Here is a 20,822-nt window from a genome sequence, read left to right as displayed (position 1 = left end):
TTTGTAGTGAAGGCACTAGGTGAGAGCACTCCACAAATGGGAAGCCACTGCAGAAAAGGCTCATTCTCATGTTGTCACCCTCCAGATGGTCCTCAGATGATGAGTACAGTGTCTGAGTGTAGGCTCACATAGGGAGAGCTGGTCCTTGGGGTATTGTGGCCCTAAGCAGTTTAAGGCATTATAGGTCAAAGCCAGCAGCCTGAATTGGCCCAGAAACTGATTGACAGCCAGTGCAATTGGGTCAGGATTAGTATTATATGCTCAAACTATCTTGCCCTGGTGATCAACCTAGATGCCAAATTCTGCACCAGTTTCTGGATTGTCTTCGGAAGCAGCCCCATTTACCACACATTGCAGTAATCTAACCTAGGGGTTACCAGAGCATAGATGGCAGAAGTTAGGCTATTCCTGTCCAGATGAAAGCCATGCAGACAGAGCCCAATGCAGGAGAACAAATGTGCATGTGTTACACAACAAATGAACTGTACAGAAGGGTCGTCAGCACCATTTGTTTCACTGCTGCTTTGCAAGAGAAGAGTGGGGTGAAATTACAAAGTCCACAGCATAGAACTTACCTTCTGCTTTGCTGTTCCTGCTGTTACACTTGAGTTCTCTGTGGAGAAGGAAGACAAAAAAAGAAGAAGTTTAGCCTGGAGAACCATCAGAGCCACCCTTTGCAGTCCTTCTTGTCGGTGGCTCACTCATGTCAATCTCGTTCTGCAATAAGGGACCCAAATCTACAGCTGGGCATTTAGTTGTACAAATATCCTCTTAGTGTTCTGGTGCCCCACTTCTGCACAGACAAGCAGTGTGGGGGTGGAAAGGTGACTTAATGAAAAAAGGCATGGCTGGCTAACACCTTGAACAGGAGCACTCCACCATATTATTTTGCTGGTCCCACCTGTGGTTCTGATTATTATCCCACCTCAGAAGGGTTCTCTCCCATTAGCACTGTGCCTTTTCACCTCAAACCAATACCTTCTTTTGAGAGGATTGCTCTTAACAGTGTTTCTGGGCTATGACTGATAACGAATTGCTGGAACACCTTTATACTTCACCAGTCGCCCTTGCGGGCCCCAAAATAGGTATGATGGGGGATTTCTTTTTTGGAGGGGGAACCCCCAAGCACTTTAAAGCAGGTACAATGCCCTTTTTTGACTAGAGCAGATGTGCTCAGAGAACAAGTGCTGCTTTTGCTGTCTAATATCCCTCAAATGCTGCTATTACCCCTAAAGTAACAAACAAACAAACAAACAAACACTAGCACAGCACATATATCTGCATTTTGTTCTAATGCAGAGCTAATAGAAGCTATTTCTGTAGCTAATTAAGTGGGAGGGGGAGCTATTTAGATTGAGAATATGGCACCAAGGAAAGGGTTAAGCATTCAATTCATCCCTGGCTGTTTTATAGGCAAATATAACAACTCTCCCACATCATGCCTGTTTTGGCCCTGATTCTCAAAGGGAATAAAGCAAGTCATTGTGAGGTTCCACTACAGTGGAGATTCTGAGGAAAATCCACCTCTCCCAAACATGGCTGCTTCATCTTATGAAGATTTTAACTATGACCACTTACTCAGAAGCACCATTGGGCTCAGTGGTGGTTACTGCCTGGTAGGTGTGTTTAGGGCTGCACTCTTTAATGTGGGTCAGGTAGCTCTTACTACCCAGCTTTCGCTCACATTCAGACAGACAGACATTCAACAGGTGCAGTCATGAGGGAACTGAATTGCTTTTATTTCTGTCTGTCATTTAAAAGCTCAGAGCCTCTGTTCAGAGTGGAGGTGGGTAACTCTGACAGAAATAAAAAAATTAAAAAGTGGATATTTCAGATGCAAGCCAATGGGAGAAATGGAAACTATAAGCATGGATTGTATGATGGTGGAGGAAGGCAGATATTCTGGATGTATTAACAGGAAGTCAAGTATCTGGTATATGTTGCACAAGTCATTTTTGGCTACAGGCTCTTGCAGCCACGTCTCCACTAGGTGTCCCTGATGAGCTACAGATCCCCTTCCAAGCCGCCATGTCTGTCAAATGGTTAAAACCCCCTCCCAAAGTTATTCCCACTTTCCGTTTAAACTTTCTGACCTGGCTGTGCTACTTCTCTGGCCTGACAGAAAGCCCTCTTTGTGCAGTTCCTCTTTTTGTGCAACAGCAGCAGAGCACTTTCCTTGCCCAGAGCCAGGTGAGGGAACGCACACCTGGCACCAGAAGGGTCCCCCCCCTTTTTTTATATATATAGTATCAGTTACACGGTCTGTGCCTCCCCACACAGTGGAAGGAAGGGCGACAGAAGGAAGGAAAGAAGGAAGGAAGGACACAGAGAAAGAGAGTGACGCTGAGGAAAAGAATGGAAGTTCTTTGTGTGCAACTTTCTCCTTGGCAGGGAGAAGGGAGGCCCAAACTGAACATTCACCATTCCAGCCTAGCCCCAAAGGGCCGGCCTCCACTTCAAAGGAGTCTCCTCCCTCAGACTGTGGCTCCCCCAAGTCTGGGGGAGACTTGCTTCAGACTGGCCGCACAGACGACAACCGGCCTACACTGAGGCCAACGGAGCTATGACTACACATGAAGAAGAACATGTGTATCGTCTCTGTCTTTGCAGGCTTTGCTGTCGGAGGCGAGCAGTAAATGGCGTCTTCGTCTTCTGCTCCAACCCACCAGCCCAAAATACAGCACCCAAAAAGCGTCATGCTTTTGTGGCCCCTGAGATAGAAAACTCCACAAGTGCCCCACCCAGCACTAAAAAACTTCATCGGGGAGAGGTGGTCCTTGAGATGATCCAACTATTAGCTGCCTGAGCATCAGCTTCCACAATCTCTGCCTAGGGTTGCCATACATCTGGGAAATCCTGGACACATCCTCTTTTGGGGGGCCAACATTCCCATCCGGGGGGATTTTTACATTTTAAAGGAAAAGTCTGGGTTTGGGGGGGAGGGTTTGTTTGTTTGTTTGTTTGTTTGTTGGGGTATTTTGGCTTGGTGTGGCAGCTCAGGCTTGGGCTGCTCTGCATGCCGTAGCCACTGCCAACCTGAGCTGGGAAAAGAGGGGTGCAGGCATGGCGGCACCCCATATGCCCATGCACCTCTTTCCCCAGCTTGGGCTGGCAGTGGCTCGGGCTGTCCTCTTCTTTGCTCTTCAGTTTATATGGCAACCCTATCTCTGCCTAATGGTAGGGACAGGTCCTGGTTCTCTCGAAAGCCTAGTTCTCACAGGGTCGAGCAACCATATTGTCTTGCCATGGGCATATGGTTGGCAACTGTGAGAAAAGAAGGCAGGACTGGATTGGCGTTTGGTCTGATCCAGCAAGGCTCTTCTTATGCCTGAATTGCATCACTTTAGACTGTGGGTAGAGGCTCATATGACGGAATGATCCTTCATTCAAAAGCATTCCCTTCTGACAGAAGCCTAGCATTTTAGTGGGAAGAGATTCTAACGAAGATTCTCTTAAGATCTACTTTTCTGTGTACTGAGGGTTGTTGTGGAGGAGCATTTGGTCATTATAGTCTCAGGGATTGCCTCTCTCCATATGAACCTACCTGGACCCTGAGATCATCTTCTGAGGCCCTTCTTCAGGTGCCTCCTCCATGAGAGGTCCAGAGGGTGGCAACATGAGAATGGGCCTTTTCTGCCATGGCTCCCTGTTTGTGGAATGCTCTCTCCAGGGAAGTTCATCTGGCACCTTCATTATTCACATTTAGGCACAAGGCAAAAGTCCTTTGGTTGAGTGACATCTGATACCCTTTCAAATGTGTTGTGGGAGGGGGGATTATTGGTTTGGTTTTCTTCTTCTTGATATTATATTTATTGTGTTTTTTATATTGTAATTTTATGTTGTGAACTGCCCTGAGTTCTATGCATAAAGGGCAGTATGCAAATCTAATAAATAAATAAATAATTAGAGTTCATAGAATCATAGAATCATAGAGTTGGAAGAGACCACAAGGGCCATCGAGTCCAACCCCCTGCCAAGCAGGAAACACCATCAGAGCACTCCTGACATATGGTCGTCAAGCCTCTGCTTAAAGACCTCCAAAGAAGGAGACTCCACCACACTCCTTGGCAGCAAATTCCACTGTCAAACAGCTCTCACTGTCAGGAAGTTCCTCCTAATGTTTAGGTGGAACCTTTTTTCTTGTAGTTTGGAACCATTGCTCCGTGTCCGCTTCTCTGGAGCAGCAGAAAACAACCTTTCTCCCTCCTCTATGTGACATCCTTTTATATATTTGAACATGGCTATCATATCACCCCTTAACCTCCTCTTCTCCAGGCTAAACATGCCCAGCTCCCTTAGCCGTTCCTCATAAGGCATCGTTTCCAGGCCTTTGACCATTTTGGTTGCCCTCCTCTGGACACGTTCCAGTTTGTCAGTGTCCTTCTTGAACTGTGGTGCCCAGAACTGGACACAGTACTCCAGGTGAGGTCTGACCAGAGCAGAATACAGTGGCACTATTACTTCCCTTGATCTAGATGCTATACTCCTATTGATGCAGCCCAGAATTGCATTGGCTTTTTTAGCTGCCGCGTCACACTGTTGGCTCATGTCAAGTTTGTGGTCAACCAAGACTCCTAGATCCTTTTCACATGTACTGCTCTCAAGCCAGGTGTCACCCATCTTGTATTTGTGCCTCTCATTTTTTTTTTTTGTCCAAGTGCAATACTTTACATTTCTCCCTGTTAAAATTCATCTTGTTTGTTAAAAATTGTACAGTCCAAACGCCTTAAGGAAATTTGAGCTGGCTCTAACCAAGCTGTGTGGTGTGTGTTTCAGACCCTATACACTGAGACTGGCTCCCTAAATACTGCCAGGCAAATAGAGTTTTTTTGCGTTGCTTGGCAGGTAAACTGTTTTAATGGGATTCACTCAGTTTTTATCTGCTGAGCCTGTCTCCATTTTATATTGTTTTTATTGTTTTATTATGATATTGTGATTTTTAATTGTTGTAAGTCACCCTGACTCATGCATATGCATTAGAAGGGTGGAATATAATTTTCAAATAAGTAGATGGATAGATAGATATAAAAGAAAGAATATCATATGATAATCAGAGTTCAGCCAAGCTGTCTGGTTCAACACATTGTATACCCCCATGCAATTATGCGTGGGAATATGAGTCAGGGGCTGTAGATCAGTGTTGAAGATCTGCCTTGCATGCAAAATGTTCCAGATTCAACCCACAATGGTCTGCTAAGTATAGGAACGTAGGAATCTGCCTTACGCTAGGTCAGTTTATTAGTCCATCTAGCCAAGTACTGTCTGCTTTGACTGGCAGCAGCTCTCCAGGGTCTCAGAAACAGAGAGGTCTTTCATATCACCTGTGCCTGAGCCTTCAAGTGGGGATGCCAGAGGTGGAATCAGAAATCTTATGCATGCAAAGCAGTGCTTTACTACTAAGCTAGATAGAGTCCTTGATTACTAAGTGCCCTGGGATGGGGAGAAACAGCACAATTAAGTTCAACAAAACAGTAAACTTTAAAATAATAAAAACACATATTAAAAGTTTACTGTTGTGTAAGTGATGTGTTTATGCAGCAATATTCTTTTTTAAAAAACAACAACACAATAGCATCTTGAGCTCTTATTGGTAGGACAGGCTATGAATAAAAAAGTAGAGGACATAAAATATAAAAGTAAGTTTTGCTCAAGGTAAGAATACATTCCCAAAATGGCAGAAAGAGCCATTGGGACTTTCCTTTCTCACCAGCCTCTTTAACTGAGGGTCCAGGAGAGCTGGGGCTGATGGGAGTTGTAGTCCAAAACATCCAGAGGGCATCAGGTTGGCAAAGGCTGCTGCAAATCTTTCACCCCACTCAGCCATTAGTGGATACAAACACACATAACAAAGGAAGAACTGGATACCTTGCCAGGGGGCCTTACTTTCTGTTTCCAGGACCATAAACCTACTTTGCTTTCCCATTTATAGGGCAACTGATACCACCAAGGTAAAAGCAACTTTGAAGGTAACTTGGTTGTTGTTGCTAGATTTATATTATTTATATTAGTTGCAATGGGCGTAAATCAGAAGCCCGAGCTTCTGATGGCGCTCAGAGGTTAACAATGGAAGTGGTGGGATTACTTCCAGTGATAATCAAAGTCTGGCTCTGTTTTTACACACTGCCACAAACCACTCTACACATGTGGTGCTGGCAGGATGCCAATGGCAGGATGCAGACCGAGTCCCACATGTGCCAGCAGGATCTTTTCACAGCATTGCCACAGAAGTGGCTGGAAGTCAGCAGAGGTCAGCACTTTCCTGTGGTCACTATGGGATGAGATGGTTCTCCTCTCTTAAGTCATACAGTCAAAACATACAAAGGAAGCACGTCCCTCCTCCCTGCCCTTTCCATTGTTATGCTTGCATTAAAAAAAAACTGGTTCATGAATGCTTGTTTTTGCATCCATTCTCCATACTTCATGAAACATCATTAAAGTTTGCAATACTGATGGAGGAACTGGAGTGAGAGAAATATGCTGGCCATATTATGGGTGCTAGACAATTGGTACTTTCTTCCGCTGCCTTCTCCCCAGTCTATATTCACCATGCTGGAAATTTGCAGAGCTAGTTTAGCAGAGGTCATTCCCAAAAGAGGAAGACGAGTCTTTGTAATGAGCCTGTGGGGAGGGACTTTGTTAAACTATCTGTGGTGTTAGACCTGCCTTCATTCTGAAATAAACTACTTCTGAGATGTTCCACAAGATGTGCTGAAAAAGCTCCTGATGCACTGTGCTCTCTTTGATCAATAGGGTGCTTGAATCTGTGACTGTGCACAAATACATACCTTCTCTGACCTTTACAGTTTGATCTGCAGGGGTACATGCCACCAGTTCAAACACTGATTAGTCATTTGTTTTCCCTCTTTTCCCATGTTTCAGACAGGCTATCTGCCTTTTTATGGCAAGTGTCGTAAGTTCACGTCAATGAAACTCAATTCAAGGCTTTTAAAATATTGTTGTTGTTTTTAAGTAACAGAACTGGGGGTTGGGGTGGGAAGGTAGATTCATATTGCCACAAACACTGGACCATCAGCGCTGTGCACAACCCACTTCTGTTGCAAAGCAGAAGAAGCAATTTCGCCTAAGTTTGACCTGGGAGAAAATCTGTTTTGTTTAAAACAGACTGTACTGAATGCGCTTCCAGAGCGTCCTACTGCTCAAGCAATGTTTCGTCATTATGCACCCTGTGTTTTAAAGCCAACTAGCCTGGTGTGTGCCCTTGTATGATGATTTAACCTTGTTTCCCAAAACCTGGGCAGTTTCCTTTAAAACCTCAATGAGTGATATGAGAAACTTTTTGCCTTTCAGTTTTTAACAAGGTATGTTTCCAGTCCAGAGACTCCCAACTGGTGGGTCAAGATTCCACCAGATTGGAAGTTGTGCATGGTTCCCCAGGAAGCACATTTAATGAGTTCAGGTATTTATACTTTACTCTGTATATCTCACAGCTAACAGAATATATTCTAACTCCTTTTGTGTGGTTCTGTCAGTTCTATTATTTGTTAAAAACGGAATAGAACAAAGAATCCACCAGTCCAGTGTGTTGCAAGGACTTTCTGTAAAAGCGCTGACAGTGGTAGGCATTGGGACACTTGCCCCATAAGTGTTGCAGGAACAACTTGTGATTCACCACATGGAGCAAATGCACACAGATAGAGCTGTTTCTGACAGCTGTGACCTAGCAAGGTCTTTGCACTGGTTAAACTATGGAATTAGCTCCCTCAAGAAGTAGTGATGGCCACCAACCTGCATGGCTTTAAAAGAGTAGACATAAATTCATGGAGGATAAGACTGTCAGTGGCTACTAGCCAAAGTAGCAACTTTCTGCCTCAGCTGTTGGGAGGCAGTACATCTCTGAATACCATTTGCTGGGGCTTACAAGTGGGGCAGTGCTGTTGAACTCTGGTCCTGCTTGTAGGCTTCCCACAGACACCTAGTTGGCCACTGTGAGAAGGAGATACTGAGCTAGATGGGCCATATGCATGTTCTTCAGGACTCAGGAAACAGAGTGTGTGAAATATCAACCCTTGTCATTAGTAGGTAGCACAAAGCCTCTGGCCTGGCCTGGCCTACTACAAATAATGGCCGCGTACCTCTCCTGGTAAATTCTCTTACCCAGCTCCTGACCGTAGGGGTCCTGGACTGGAAATGTTATTCTCCAGATCTAGATTCAGAGAAATTCACTAATGCAGCCTAGTCTTGACACTTCCACTGATTCTGTGGCTGAATATTGCAATGCACAAATGGGAAACACAGGAACGTGTTGAAGGACTTTCATGTTAAAGAGCTAAGCTGGAAGTGGGAAGCAGCCCCCACCAAGGTTACATGCAGTTTCTCTGGGTGGACTGTGCCACCTCCACTGACCCAATGATCCCCATCTCCTCTGCAAAGCCTGCCATGTGGACCAATGGGGGATTGGCACAGTTGCCATTCTGAATGATTGCATCCAAGCCCTGATGGGAAAATGCCATGTGGTTATGCCCTCAGGCTCCAGTCTGGTGGGTAGCAGCTCCAGGCTTGCAGGCTGCACTAAAAGGAGGCTGAGGTGCTTCCAGGCCTGGTGCTGGAGAAAGAGGCTGAGCCACAGCAAGCACAGAAGGGAAGAACATTTCCCCTGAGAACAAGCCAGCCCAGCTCAACAGAATGCCTCATTTCTCCCTGTCCCACTCTGTGCTGCAAAAATGCAATTGCATACTGTTTAATGCTTTTAATTTACAGCTATCTTCTGCATTACAAAGTGTTGGTTTTTCATGCCGTTCTGAGAGTGGGAGATGCAGCATGCAACTATCTTAAAGAAATAAAACAATCAGATACATCCTATATACCAGGAGTAGGGAGCTTATGGATCTGTAGATAATTGTTGGACATCTCCAACAATTAAGAGGTTAAAAGCGACCTGGTTAGTGGGGTAGAAGTGGAAGGATCATTAGGCGCGAGTGATCATGCTCTTCTGAAGTTTACTATACAGCGGAAAGGAGCAGCCAAGCATACTAGGCCTCAATTTCTTGACTTTAAGAAAGCCGACTTCATAAAACTTAGGGAAGTGCTGGGTGAGATCCCATGGACAGTAATACTAAAAGGAAAGGGAGTTCATGATGGCTGGGAGTTTGTTAAGAGGGAGATAGTAAAAGCACAACTTCAGGCAATACCAATGAGACGGAAACATGGAAGGTGCCTAAAGAAGCCAGGGTGGCTATCTAAAGAACTTTTAACTGAGTTAAGATTAAAAAAGGATGTGTACAAAAAATGGAAAAGGGGGGAAACCACCAAAGAGGAATTCAAACAAATAGCCAGCACGTGTAGACACAAAGTCAGAAAAGCTAAAGCACAGAATGAACTCAGGCTTGCTAGAGAGGTTAAAAGCAACAAAAAAGGCTTTTATGGGTATGTTCGTAGCAAAAGGAAGAACAAAGAAACAGTGGGGTCACTCAGAGGAGAAGATGGTGAAATGCAAACAGGGGACACAGAAAGGGCTGAACTCCTCAATGCCTTCTTTGCCTCAGTCTTCTCCAATAAAGAAAACAATGCCCGACCTGAAGAATTTGGAGCAAATGATTCAGCAGAGGAAACACAGCCCAGAATAACTAAGGAGATAGTACAAGAATACTTGGCTAGTTTAGATGTATTCAAGTCTCCAGGGCCAGATGAACTGCATCCAAGAGTATTAAAAGAACTGGCAGATGTGATCTCAGAACCATTGGCAGTCATCTTTGAGAATTCCTGGAGAACAGGCGAAGTCCCGGCAGACTGGAGGAGGGCAAATGTTGTCCCTATTTTCAAAAAGGGGAAAAGAGAGGACCCAAATAATTACCGCCCAGTCAGTCTGACATCAATATCAGGGAAGATTCTGGAGCAGATCATTAAGCAAACAGTCTGTGAGCACCTAGAAAGGAATGCTGTGATCACCAATAGTCAGCATGGATTTCTGAAAAATAAGTCATGTCAGACTAATCTGATCTCGTTTTTTGACAGAATTACAAGCCTGGTAGATGAAGGGAATGCAGTGGATGTAGCCTACCTTGATTTCAGCAAGGCATTTGACAAGGTGCCCCATGATATTCTTGTAAAGAAGCTGGTAAAATGCGGTCTTGACTATGCTACCACTCAGTGGATTTGTAACTGGCTGGCTGACCGAACCCAAAGGGTGCTCATCAATGGTTCCTCTTCATCCTGGAGAAGAGTGACTAGGGGGGTGCCACAGGGTTCTGTCTTGGGCCCGGTCTTATTCAACATCTTTATCAACAACTTGGATGATGGACTCAAGGGCATCCTGATCAAATTTGCAGATGACACCAAACTGGGAGGGGTGGCTAACACCCCAGAGGACAGGATCACACTTCAAAACGACCTTGACAGATTAGAGAACTGGGCCAAAACAAACAAGATGAATTTTAACAGGGAGAAATGTAAAGGATTGCACTTGGGCAAAAAAAATGAGAGGCACAAATACAAGATGGGTGACACCTGGCTTGAGAGCAGTACATGTGAAAAGGATCTAGGAGTCTTGGTTGACCACAAACTTGACATGAGCCAACAGTGTGACGCGGCAGCTAAAAAAGCCAATGCAATTCTGGGCTGCATCAATAGGAGTATAGCATCTAGATCAAGGGAAGTAATAGTGCCACTGTATTCTGCTCTGGTCAGACCTCACCTGGAGTACTGTGTCCAGTTCTGGGCACCACAGTTCAAGAAGGACACTGACAAACTGGAACGTGTCCAGAGGAGGGCAACCAAAATGGTCAAAGGCCTGGAAACGATGCCTTATGAGGAACGGCTAAGGGAGCTGGGCATGTTTAGCCTGGAGAAGAGGAGGTTAAGGGGTGATATGATAGCCATGTTCAAATATATAAAAGGATGTCACATAGAGGAGGGAGAAAAGTTGTTTTCTGCTGCTCCAGAGAAGCGGACACGGAGCAATGGTTCCAAACTACAAGAAAAAAGATTCCACCTAAACATTAGGAAGAACTTCCTGACAGTAAGAGCTGTTCAACAGTGGAATTTGCTGCCAAGGAGTGTGGTGGAGTCTCCTTCTTTGGAGGTCTTTAAGCAGAGGCTTGACAACCATATGTCAGGAGTGCTCTGATGGTGTTTCCTGCTTGGCAGGGGGTTGGACTCGATGGCCCTTGTGGTCTCTTCCAACTCTATGATTCTATGATTCTATGATCTCTCATCAGCCCAGCCAGCTTGGTCAGTGGTCAGAGATATTTGAAGCTGCAGCTCAACAACATCTGGAGGGCAGCAAGTTCCACACCCCTGTTATAGCAACTGCATTATCCAAGTGCTTATCCTTTTGTAGCCAAAACAGCACCACCCATGCACAAGAGAGAAGTGACAACAAAGAATACAGAAAAAACACAAATTTAGAAGAAGAAAAATTCTGCTTGATGTTGTGGGGAGGCACTCCCAACAAAAGTTTAATGAGGACAAAGTGTGCTCTATGGGCATGGAATGCTGATGGGCTGTGGGGCAGGGTAGAAAAAACTAGTAGGAAGGGAGAATAGAGTATCCTGGGAAAGGACATGGCTGGCAGGCTTTTTGAACAGGAACATTCCACACTGCAAAATTTTGCTGCAGTTTCCACTTGAAATAAATACTGCAATAAATAGAATGGAAGGGAGGTATAGCTCTACTCAACCATAATATGTTGATGTAGCAAGTGGTACAATTCTTTTAGCCAAAACATAAGGGTGCATGGGTAAATGATAAGTGGCATGCTATCCTGACTTTTTCCCCTAAAAGAAAAAGCTTAATCCATACAATGGGGCTCAACCAAGGCACAGCTAAACATATTTTCAAATCCTACAGATTTCAATTTGGGAATTAAAGTCTGTGCTGCTGAAATCACAGGAATTGTTTTAAAATAATGCTTAACTTTGGCTGGATTATTTATTATCATTAATTACATTTCTACACTGCCCTTCATCTAAGGATCACAGGGCGATTTACCACCTCATGCAAGGTGATGGGTACTCTGAGCTACTTATTTATATTTGGAAAGATGCTACTATGGGAAAGGGTTAACATATCCAGGGCACCTGCATGCGGGAGGGGGGAGGCATTAATGGCTTTGACTCCCAACGCACACCATTCCTTATGAAACAAGTAGGGCACAGAATGGAATGGCGGATCCACAGGCATGAGCTATGCTGCATTATCACTCAGAGAGGCTCACATTGTATTTTTGGAGATGGAGAAGTGTAGGTCAAGATGTGCCTCTTCAACTGGGCGGCTGGGAGGGAGGCAGTCCAGCCGCCTTCCATTCTCTCCTCCCGTTCCCCTGCACTCTCAACCCCCCACCCATAAACATCTTCCCCATGTTGTTTCACATACTGTATTGTCCAGCCTCTTCTTGTTCCTCTTCCCTTCAGTCTTGGCACTGAAACCTTTTCCACTGCAGGCCCCAGCCAGCCTGCTAGCGAGACACAGCCTTCCCTCCTTCCCTCTCGCTCAGCTCCAGGAGGGCTCCACAGCTCAGAGCGCCTCTACAGGAAGTGACCTCAGTTCTTTGGCAGGCTTTGCCATGTTGCACCTACAGGAGCCATCTGCACCGTTCAGCAGGCTCCTCTCTCCTCCTCCTCCTCCTCCCCACTTTGTGAAGGACCATCACCCTTCCGCCTTAGATCTGCTCAGATCTTTTCAAAAGGGCTGTTTTTGCTCCATTTTCTAGATTCTCCGATTTTTCCGTCCCCTGCCTCCAAACTTCCTGACACTGTCCAGTACGGGTAAGAAGGAAGGACTCCCATGTCTGCCGCAGACCTGGCTTTCCTCCTGGTTTTCCGTACACTCCCACCCCGTTCTTGTGAGAACACTCCTTTCGCTCCCCTCCCCACCTCTGCTTCGCTGTTTCCAGGCAACCCTTGGCCAGATGTGGAGTGAGAAGGGTCAGGGAGGCAGTAGCTGTGCACAGCAGGGATCCACAGAGCCCTTGAGGGCAGCAGGGAGGGAGGGTGTTGGAGGAACCAAGATCTCTCTCTTCTAGAGCACTTCCTCAGCCCCCTCCCCCTTTCTATCAAAAGGGCTGAAGATGACAGGAGGAAAGGGAGGGCTCTTTAGGGAGCCAAGAACAGGGATGGGTGTATTCAGTCATTACACTGTGCAAAGAATAAACCCAGTACTACTGAGCATTCAGAATTCTCAGACTCTGCTCACTTTCTAAAGACAAACCCAAGTTTCTAGTCCCTAAGGCAGCCAGGAGAGGTCTATACAGAGATTCAAGAATCCCAGTTTTTCTTGCGGTTTTAAATAGTTTGTTTGCAGCCTTGTGTTTCGATGCTCAGGATCAGCATTGGGAAATTTCCTAGATGTCTGGTTGCACTGTGCTTCAAAATATATCTCCTCCCTCCAATGAGACAAAGTTTTCCCTTTTCCTGACATGTTACCTTCACAACCATCCTGCGAGGTAGGTTATGGTGAGAAAGCAAGCTTTGTGGATGCATGGTCTGGTTAAGGGTCAACCAATGTGAGCAAACTGGCATGGTGAATTGAGGCCCAGCTCCCTCCCAACAACATACACAAGCCTGCAACCAAGACGATATTTGCTTATGAAGTGGCAAACACGGGACTCAGTCATGACATGTCTAAGAAGTGAAAGCATCATGAAGTCACAGCTCTACCCTGGGCTGAGGTTTGGCCGACACTACACAAATTTACAGAAGAAAGGGTGGCAAAATACTTGTAGATTACATACTTGGGGCAGCATGCCAGGCGACACATTTTTTCTTAATGGTTCCATACACTAATGTTAAAAAAACCCAAACTTTCCCTACAAATAAAAGACTAGCATGGCAGGCAAAGAGCTAGGTCAAGTCCTCTCTGATATGCTAGTTTTCTGCTTTCAGGGAACTCTGTGTAGATCTCTGTGTTTTAAACCCTGGGTAAGCCTATTCAAAATTGGCATCCCTCTCTGGTCTGCAAGTGGTAGAGACCAATCAACTATCTGATGCTGCTGAAAACATAGACTAAGCTTGAGTTTGAGCCCAATCCAGTGAACCCACATCCCCCACCTATTTAGCTTTGCTTGCCTGTTCAAATCAATATGGAATTTTTAGAGCAGTGGTAGGACTCCTCAGGAATCAGGGGTTGGATGCAGCCCTCCAACTTTCCCTAACTGGCCCTTGGAACACTCTCTAGGCCACACTCCTTCTCCAGACCACACCCTCTACTGCCCCTGATTCACATCCCCACTAAGTGATTTTGCCTGGCCGGAACATGTCCTTGAATTCTGATCAGGATTCTCATGAACAAAGGTGAAATTCACATTCGTTGCTCCACCTCTATTTGCCTGTGGCCCCACCCACCACTGGCATGTGGCCCACGGGTGGTGGTCCAGAAGGGAATGTGGCCCCTGGGCTGCAAAATATTTCCCCATTCATTTTGGAAACACACATACACGAAAGCATGTTTGATTACCGGCAGGGGGCAAGCAGCAGCAGAGAGGGCCCACTCTCTGCCTTGTTCCCACCCGCTTACCTGGGCCGCCCATGTTTGCAGTGGAGGTTCACCCTGAAGTTTCTCTCGCTGCCGTCCGCCTCGCTGTTGTTGGGCTGCCGCAGCCCCGGGCCCTGGCTGCGCGGGAACCATTCAGCTGGAGGGTTGGCTCCGTTTTCCAGTCCAATGGGCTGGCAGGCGATGGAGCTCCCATCTGTTAAATGGAAGCACACAGACCCGGGCGTGTGAAGCAGCAACAGAGCAGGCAGAAGGTACAAGGAGGAGGAAGGGACAGATCTTTTTTTATATATATTAATAATAATAACCAGAAAATTTAATTTCAACGGGAGTGGAGGGCAGCAAGACTACAAAAGCCCAGCAGTGCTTTGGCTATGGATGTGCAGGTGACAGGGCAGATGAGCAAGTGTTTGAGGCGGCAGGCAGGGCAGAAGGAAGAAGGGTGGTGGTATCTCTCCTTCCCCCCTCACTGTCCAATCTTGCAGGCTTTTAGTAAGTTGATGCTGCCTCCTTGTAAAGATAGTGGACGGGGGGGGGGGGGAGAGTGAGGCAGGGGAGTTATGTATATGGCATCACTAAGTGCAGGAAGACATTTTGCTGAATTGTATTTTGTACTGCTAATAACACATATACAGGTCATCTTGGGGTTATTTATTGTCTGTGTCATGCAGGGTATAGAGAATACCATGCCAATTCATGCCCACCCATATTCGCAGCCATGTTTCCCTGCTGCCACCCTCCCGCCAGAACCACAACATCTCTGGCACAACAAATTTGTGACAAGGCTACAGCCAGATAAGGGGGGGGGGGACATTGCGTCTCTCTGTCCAAGGTTTGAGACGGCTCCTGCTCAAGGTCACCAAAAAAAGGAAAGGGTGTGGGGAGGCTTGGCTTTGGTCTATAACAGATGTGCACAAAGGGGCCTGGCTCCTGGAGAATGCAACTCCACCTCGACCCAGAGGGATTATGCTGTGGGTCAGATGTCTCTGCAGCCCTGATAAACAGACAGACAAAATGTCCGTGCATCCTTCTGCATGCCAGGCCTGGCTGTCACTCATCAGATCCGCCTCATCTCCAGCCCAGGCTCTCTTGGCCTTTCCTTCCTTGTCTGGCTCCCCTCCTCTCCCCTCCCTTTCCTCTCTCTCCTTTTTGTCCATCTCATCATAGCCCTGCAGGGGGATCGGCCAAACTCTATTAGCTACAGTCATCCTGCTGTCTCAAGCTGTGTCTGTGAGTGTGTGTGTGTGTGTGTGTGTAATGGGGGGCATGCATGCTCTGTGCAAGTTATCCCTGTTTGAATCACTAAATGTTGGTGATATGCAGCTTTGCACCTTTGCTGGCATGCCTGGATGTGTGCTATTTTGCAGGCATGCATCTGTGTGTTTATTTATTGAACAAGACATAAAATTCCAACTCGACGAGCTTCACGACTACTTGGCAAGGTAGATCAGGAGTGATCAAGAGTGGCCAATCGGCAGCCTGGGGGCCAGATCTAGTGCCCAAATCTGTTTTATCATGCCTCTGATAACCCTAACCAATATTTAAATCAAGGTGTGGTGTAAATTTTGGTCAAGAGTTTGACGTGGGGAGGAAATGAAAAATTGTTCTCAGACATTGCAATACGTACAGATATTCTACACCTGCCATGTAGCATCTCTCTTTGGCTTTCATACACACTGTCTCAGCTGCACCCAAATTCATATGCTCGCTATAGCCTTGATGTTTACTGTTACTGACTTTAAACAACTCCCAAATAAATGAGCTGGGGTTATGAAGACCTTTTCAGACCCAGGGGCCACCTGTAACCTGATGATACATCATGGGGTTCAATTTATTTCCTTTTTTAAAAAAAAAAACTGTCACATGGTCCCCATATTTGCTTTTGCTTATGCAGAGAACGCTCCTGTATCTTTCACTGCTGTACAGAAGAGAGAATTTTGGCAATTGCTGCTTCTTATGCAGTGATGGGAAAAACTGTTCCTGTCAAAATGATTTCATCTTCACAGGCATTTAAAGGAATGGAATTCATTCTTCCAACCACTTCTGATCTCCCCACCCCCTTGTTTCCTTCTCTCTTCCTTCCTACTTCTTTTAGAAGATAAATAAAATGCGAAAGAAAAAGAAAAGTTGGTGGTGCCCATGGTGTCACACATCTGGATGCTGTCAGGGCAGGACTTTGGGGCGGAAGATCAAGTACCCACCCATCAGGAAGGCCCCCAATGCAACAGGGCTGGCTTACCACACATTGAAGTAAGTGAAACAGCGCACACTGTCATCCAAAGAGCCCTCCCTGTAAGACTATTTAAAGATGCAACATTATCTAAGGCAGAGGTGGAGAACTTGTTACCTTTCCAGATCTTGCTGAACTACAACTCCCATCATGCCTAGCCACTGGACACACTGACTAGGGTTCATGGGAGTTGCGGTTCAGCAATGTCTGAAAAGCCACAGGTTAACCACTCCTGATGTGAAGCAAGGATAGGGAACCTGTGGTTCTCTAGGTGCCACTGGGCTCTCAACTCCCATTAGCCCCACCCAGCAAGCATGGCCACAAGAAATGAGTCCTGGCAGAACATTACATTGGCTATGTGCACCATTGCCCTCACCCACCAGTTGAAAGTCCATTATCAAGACCCTCCCAAACTGCAGCCTGCCATTGGTTTCCTATTTAATCCATAAAGGAAGTCCAACTGGAAACACAGCACAACTTGATAGAGTGTCCAGCAGTTTTATAAGGCTAAGAAATGTGAAGATTCACAAACACAGACAAACAAACTTACAGAGAAAATAAAGGCGCTATTTCTGAAAAGATCGAATATAGCACTGAGTTACAGGCGCTTACTTCTGAAAAACAAAAAAACAAAAGCCTCTGCACACCAACTCCTCCTTCTCTGGGATTTGGCTGGCCAAAGTGATGGTCTGTCTTGTTTTGATAGTTCCGGCTTTTAGGTCATAAAACAGCACCTCTGGCATGTCCAGATGCAATGCCCTAAACAGTGTCCAGATGCAATGCCCTAAACAGTGTATTTGAAGGGTCAGCCCTCCCTCACATGAGCCTGCCCACGGTGCTCTTCCATGGAAGCTTTGCTCTGTGCCCTACAGCTGTGCTCAGGAGCCCAGTTGGGTGGGCATGACCAGATGCTGGAGCTTCCTACCTTGGGAGGCCTGGGTGGTCTCCTTTCTGATGGCTTTCAAATGTTAAATCCTCTCTCTTTTTACCAGTTCTTGGGACTGACAAACATTTTGCTTTTATTCTTTCTACTGTATTATTTTATTACATCTATATCCCACTTTCTTCCTTAACAGAACCAAAGATGGCATACATGCAGTTCCAAGGTAGTCACCAATCCAGGTACTGACCATACCCTGGGGACATAAAGCTATGTTTTTAACTTGTGATTTTGAGCTGCTTATGGGCATGTGAAGTCAAAAGGCAGGACAGAAATATTTTATTAATAAATTTTAAAAATTATGCCATTACAAGTTTGATGTGGTATGAATAAGAAGGCTCAGGTTCACATGTTCCCTTCTCTTGTGCATATTCCCAGATCTAGTTTGAGGCAAACTACATTTTAGGGATGCTTGATTATTTCATTCATTCTTTGTGGATTTCGGTATGTACTGACTTCCTGGATGAATATAGTTATTCAACAGTTAGTCATCTTAAAATTTTGAGATGTGTTTCTCTGCTCAGAAATGGTACTAAAATGCATATAAAAATACACATTTTAGGATAAAATTTAGAAATACTTTTGAGAGAAAAGGTTTAGAAATCTGTACTTTAGAAAATAAAATAAAATTATAAACATACAATGAAATCATGCAAAGTACACAAGACATTAAAAATGGAAATGTACAGAAAAGGATCCAACAAGTGTTGGAAATGTAAACAATTGGAAGGTACATTTTATCATATGTGGTGGAAATGTGAGATTGTTAAAAAATTCTGGGAAATGATTTATAATGAAATGAAAAAAAAAATGTTTAGAATACCTTTTGTAAAATAACCAGAAGCCTTTCTATTAGGAGTTGTAGGAGCGGAGGTGCCAAAAGAACAGAAGAATTTGTTTATGTGTGCTACGACCGCCACCTGTTAGCTCAAAGATGGAAAAAAGAAACCATCCCGACGGCAAAATTAATTAATGGAATATGCTGAAATGGTGAAAATAACTGTAAAGCTCAGAAACCAAGACGATAAGAATTTTAGAAAGGATTGGGAAATGTTCATTTTATATATTCAAAAGTATTGTAAACATGTTAAAACATTGGCAGGATTTTAAGAGCACTTGTAATTTTAGAGAAACTATGAAAGAAATTGGATGAAATTTTTTTTGGAGTAATAATGATATGCAGTGGGAAAGGAAAATTAAGGAACCAGAGGATGGGGTGGAGGGAAGTCACAGGATTTGGGGAATCCTTAATTTTAGATTTGAAATTGGTTTTACTTACAGTTTTGTTTGTGTGTTTGAAAATACTGTTTTTGATATGGTTTTTATTTTATTTTTGGACAGTTTGTTAAAATTTAATAATTAAAAAAAAGAATAAAAATGGAAATGTGTATTTTGTGAGATAATACTATTTATACATGAGGATTTTTTTTAAAAAAGAAAACCACGGATTAATACAGAAGGGAGGTGGAAAAGAATTATGAATGAGCACATGTGAAACTGACATGGACCAGAAATAGATGGCTCCATCCACCATATTACAGCTCGTCATTGCACCTGAATCAACAAACTATGGATCAAGGATAGGATCAGAACAAGCCAGGATCAGAAACCGGGGGGGGGGGCAGGGGACACACACATTGCTTTGTGATCCTGATTTACAGGCAAACACAACCCCACAGCTTGACTGTTTGGACAAAAAGGCAAACTACGGTTTACCCTAATTTAGGACTGGGAAGTCGGGAATCACTGTACACAAATCTGAGAAGCAGGAAGGCTTGTTCACCTAGAACCAAATCATGGTTTTGCATCGCATCTGAACAGAGCCTTTGTGAGCTAAGAATCCAGGGTTCTTTGACTTGAAGCAAATGCAGCCTATATTGTGGAAAGCAAAAGGTAGCTTGCAAGTATCCAGACAAACTCAAGTCTTCCACCCTTACTTTGTCTTTCCCCCTTCCCATCCTCCCCTTCCGATGCGTGGAAGAGGTGGGTGACCTAAAAAATGATGGGGTTCTTAACATTGAACAGATTCTCATGGTCAGGCGGTTAGTAAAATTAATTTCCTCTGGAGCTAAAACTCAATTACTATGTAGATCTCAAAACATAAATCCCTTTAGAAATACTACAATACTAACGAGATCTCTTGGCACTTCAAAGAAATAGGTGAGCCATCAAGATAAGCGGAGAGTGAATTGCCCAGTATAGACATTCATTTACATTTGACAAACATATATCAGAGTGCTTTAATCAAGTGGTATCTCAGACAAAAGGAAAGTTGGCACAGTGTGGCACAAAAGGAAGGTAGATATACCTCAGTTGTATCATGGCAATAACGCATAAAAAATAGTAAAACACTTGATGCATTCCAAGCATTAATGTTTATAGAAGAAGCTACCAGTAAGGAGCCAACTGAGAATGCAGGGGTGGGCTGGTGTCCACTGGAACAAGGCAGGCACGTCCAAAGTCCATTTCGGGGGCCTAATCTGGCCTGCCGGTCAGTTTAATCTGGCCCCTGTGGAAGTTTATTTCCTGGGGTAAAATCCTTTAAAAATGTAACAACTTCAACCCTAAAAGAAGATCAACAACTCCAACCCTGAAAAAAGCTGTCAATCCTAGAAAAGGTCGACAACTTTGGTTGGCCCCCACAGCCCTTGACTTCCTCAAATCTCGCCCTCTTTGAAAAAAGTTTGGACACCACTGATAGGAAGACCAGCAATAGGTGAAGCCAGAGCCAAAGACAGCCAGATTCACCCCCTGTGCTGGTGACAGGCAGGTGGGGGTAGACTGAGAGCAGATTGAGGGCTCATCCACTTGTCCTGCTGTTTTCAGGGGAAACCACTGTTTAGCCCCACATCATTATTACATACTTTGCAACTACAATAAGCCTGCAACATTCTGGGGATCGTGCCTAAAGCCAAAATTATGTGTATTCAAAACCCATTGGATTCAATGGTGGGTGGGATTGCCCAAGTCATTTTCCCCATGACCTCAACCCCCCCCCCCTTAAAAAATTGGGGGTTTTGGTCACAAGCGTAAAACTGAAGTTAAATGCACTTAAGTTGCAGGAATGTACATTTACATTCCTGATACGTTGGGGGGTGGGAATCTCTTGAACATGTGCAGCTTCACATTATACACTCTTAAATCACAGTTTGATCATGACTGCAGGTATAAAACGGAGTTTGCTTCCGTTGCCCTGATGCCATGAAC

General features: G+C 44.9%; 1 protein-coding gene across 1 annotated transcript in view; it reads right to left on the bottom strand.

Moving 5' to 3' along the window:
• AHDC1 (AT-hook DNA binding motif containing 1) overlaps positions 1-20,822 on the bottom strand; it is a 195,659-nt gene that overhangs the window by 16,359 nt on the left and 158,478 nt on the right. The window contains 3 exon segments of the mRNA XM_081868629.1: positions 576-613; positions 14,470-14,603; positions 14,609-14,641. Of these exon segments, the coding sequence (XP_081724755.1) occupies positions 576-613; positions 14,470-14,603; positions 14,609-14,641 (205 nt within the window).

This window comes from Podarcis erhardii (genome assembly GCF_964252035.2).
Source record: "Podarcis erhardii genome assembly, chromosome: 7".
In the NCBI taxonomy this organism is placed as follows: domain Eukaryota; kingdom Metazoa; phylum Chordata; class Lepidosauria; order Squamata; family Lacertidae; genus Podarcis; species Podarcis erhardii.
This window is presented reverse-complemented; position numbering and strand designations above follow the sequence as displayed.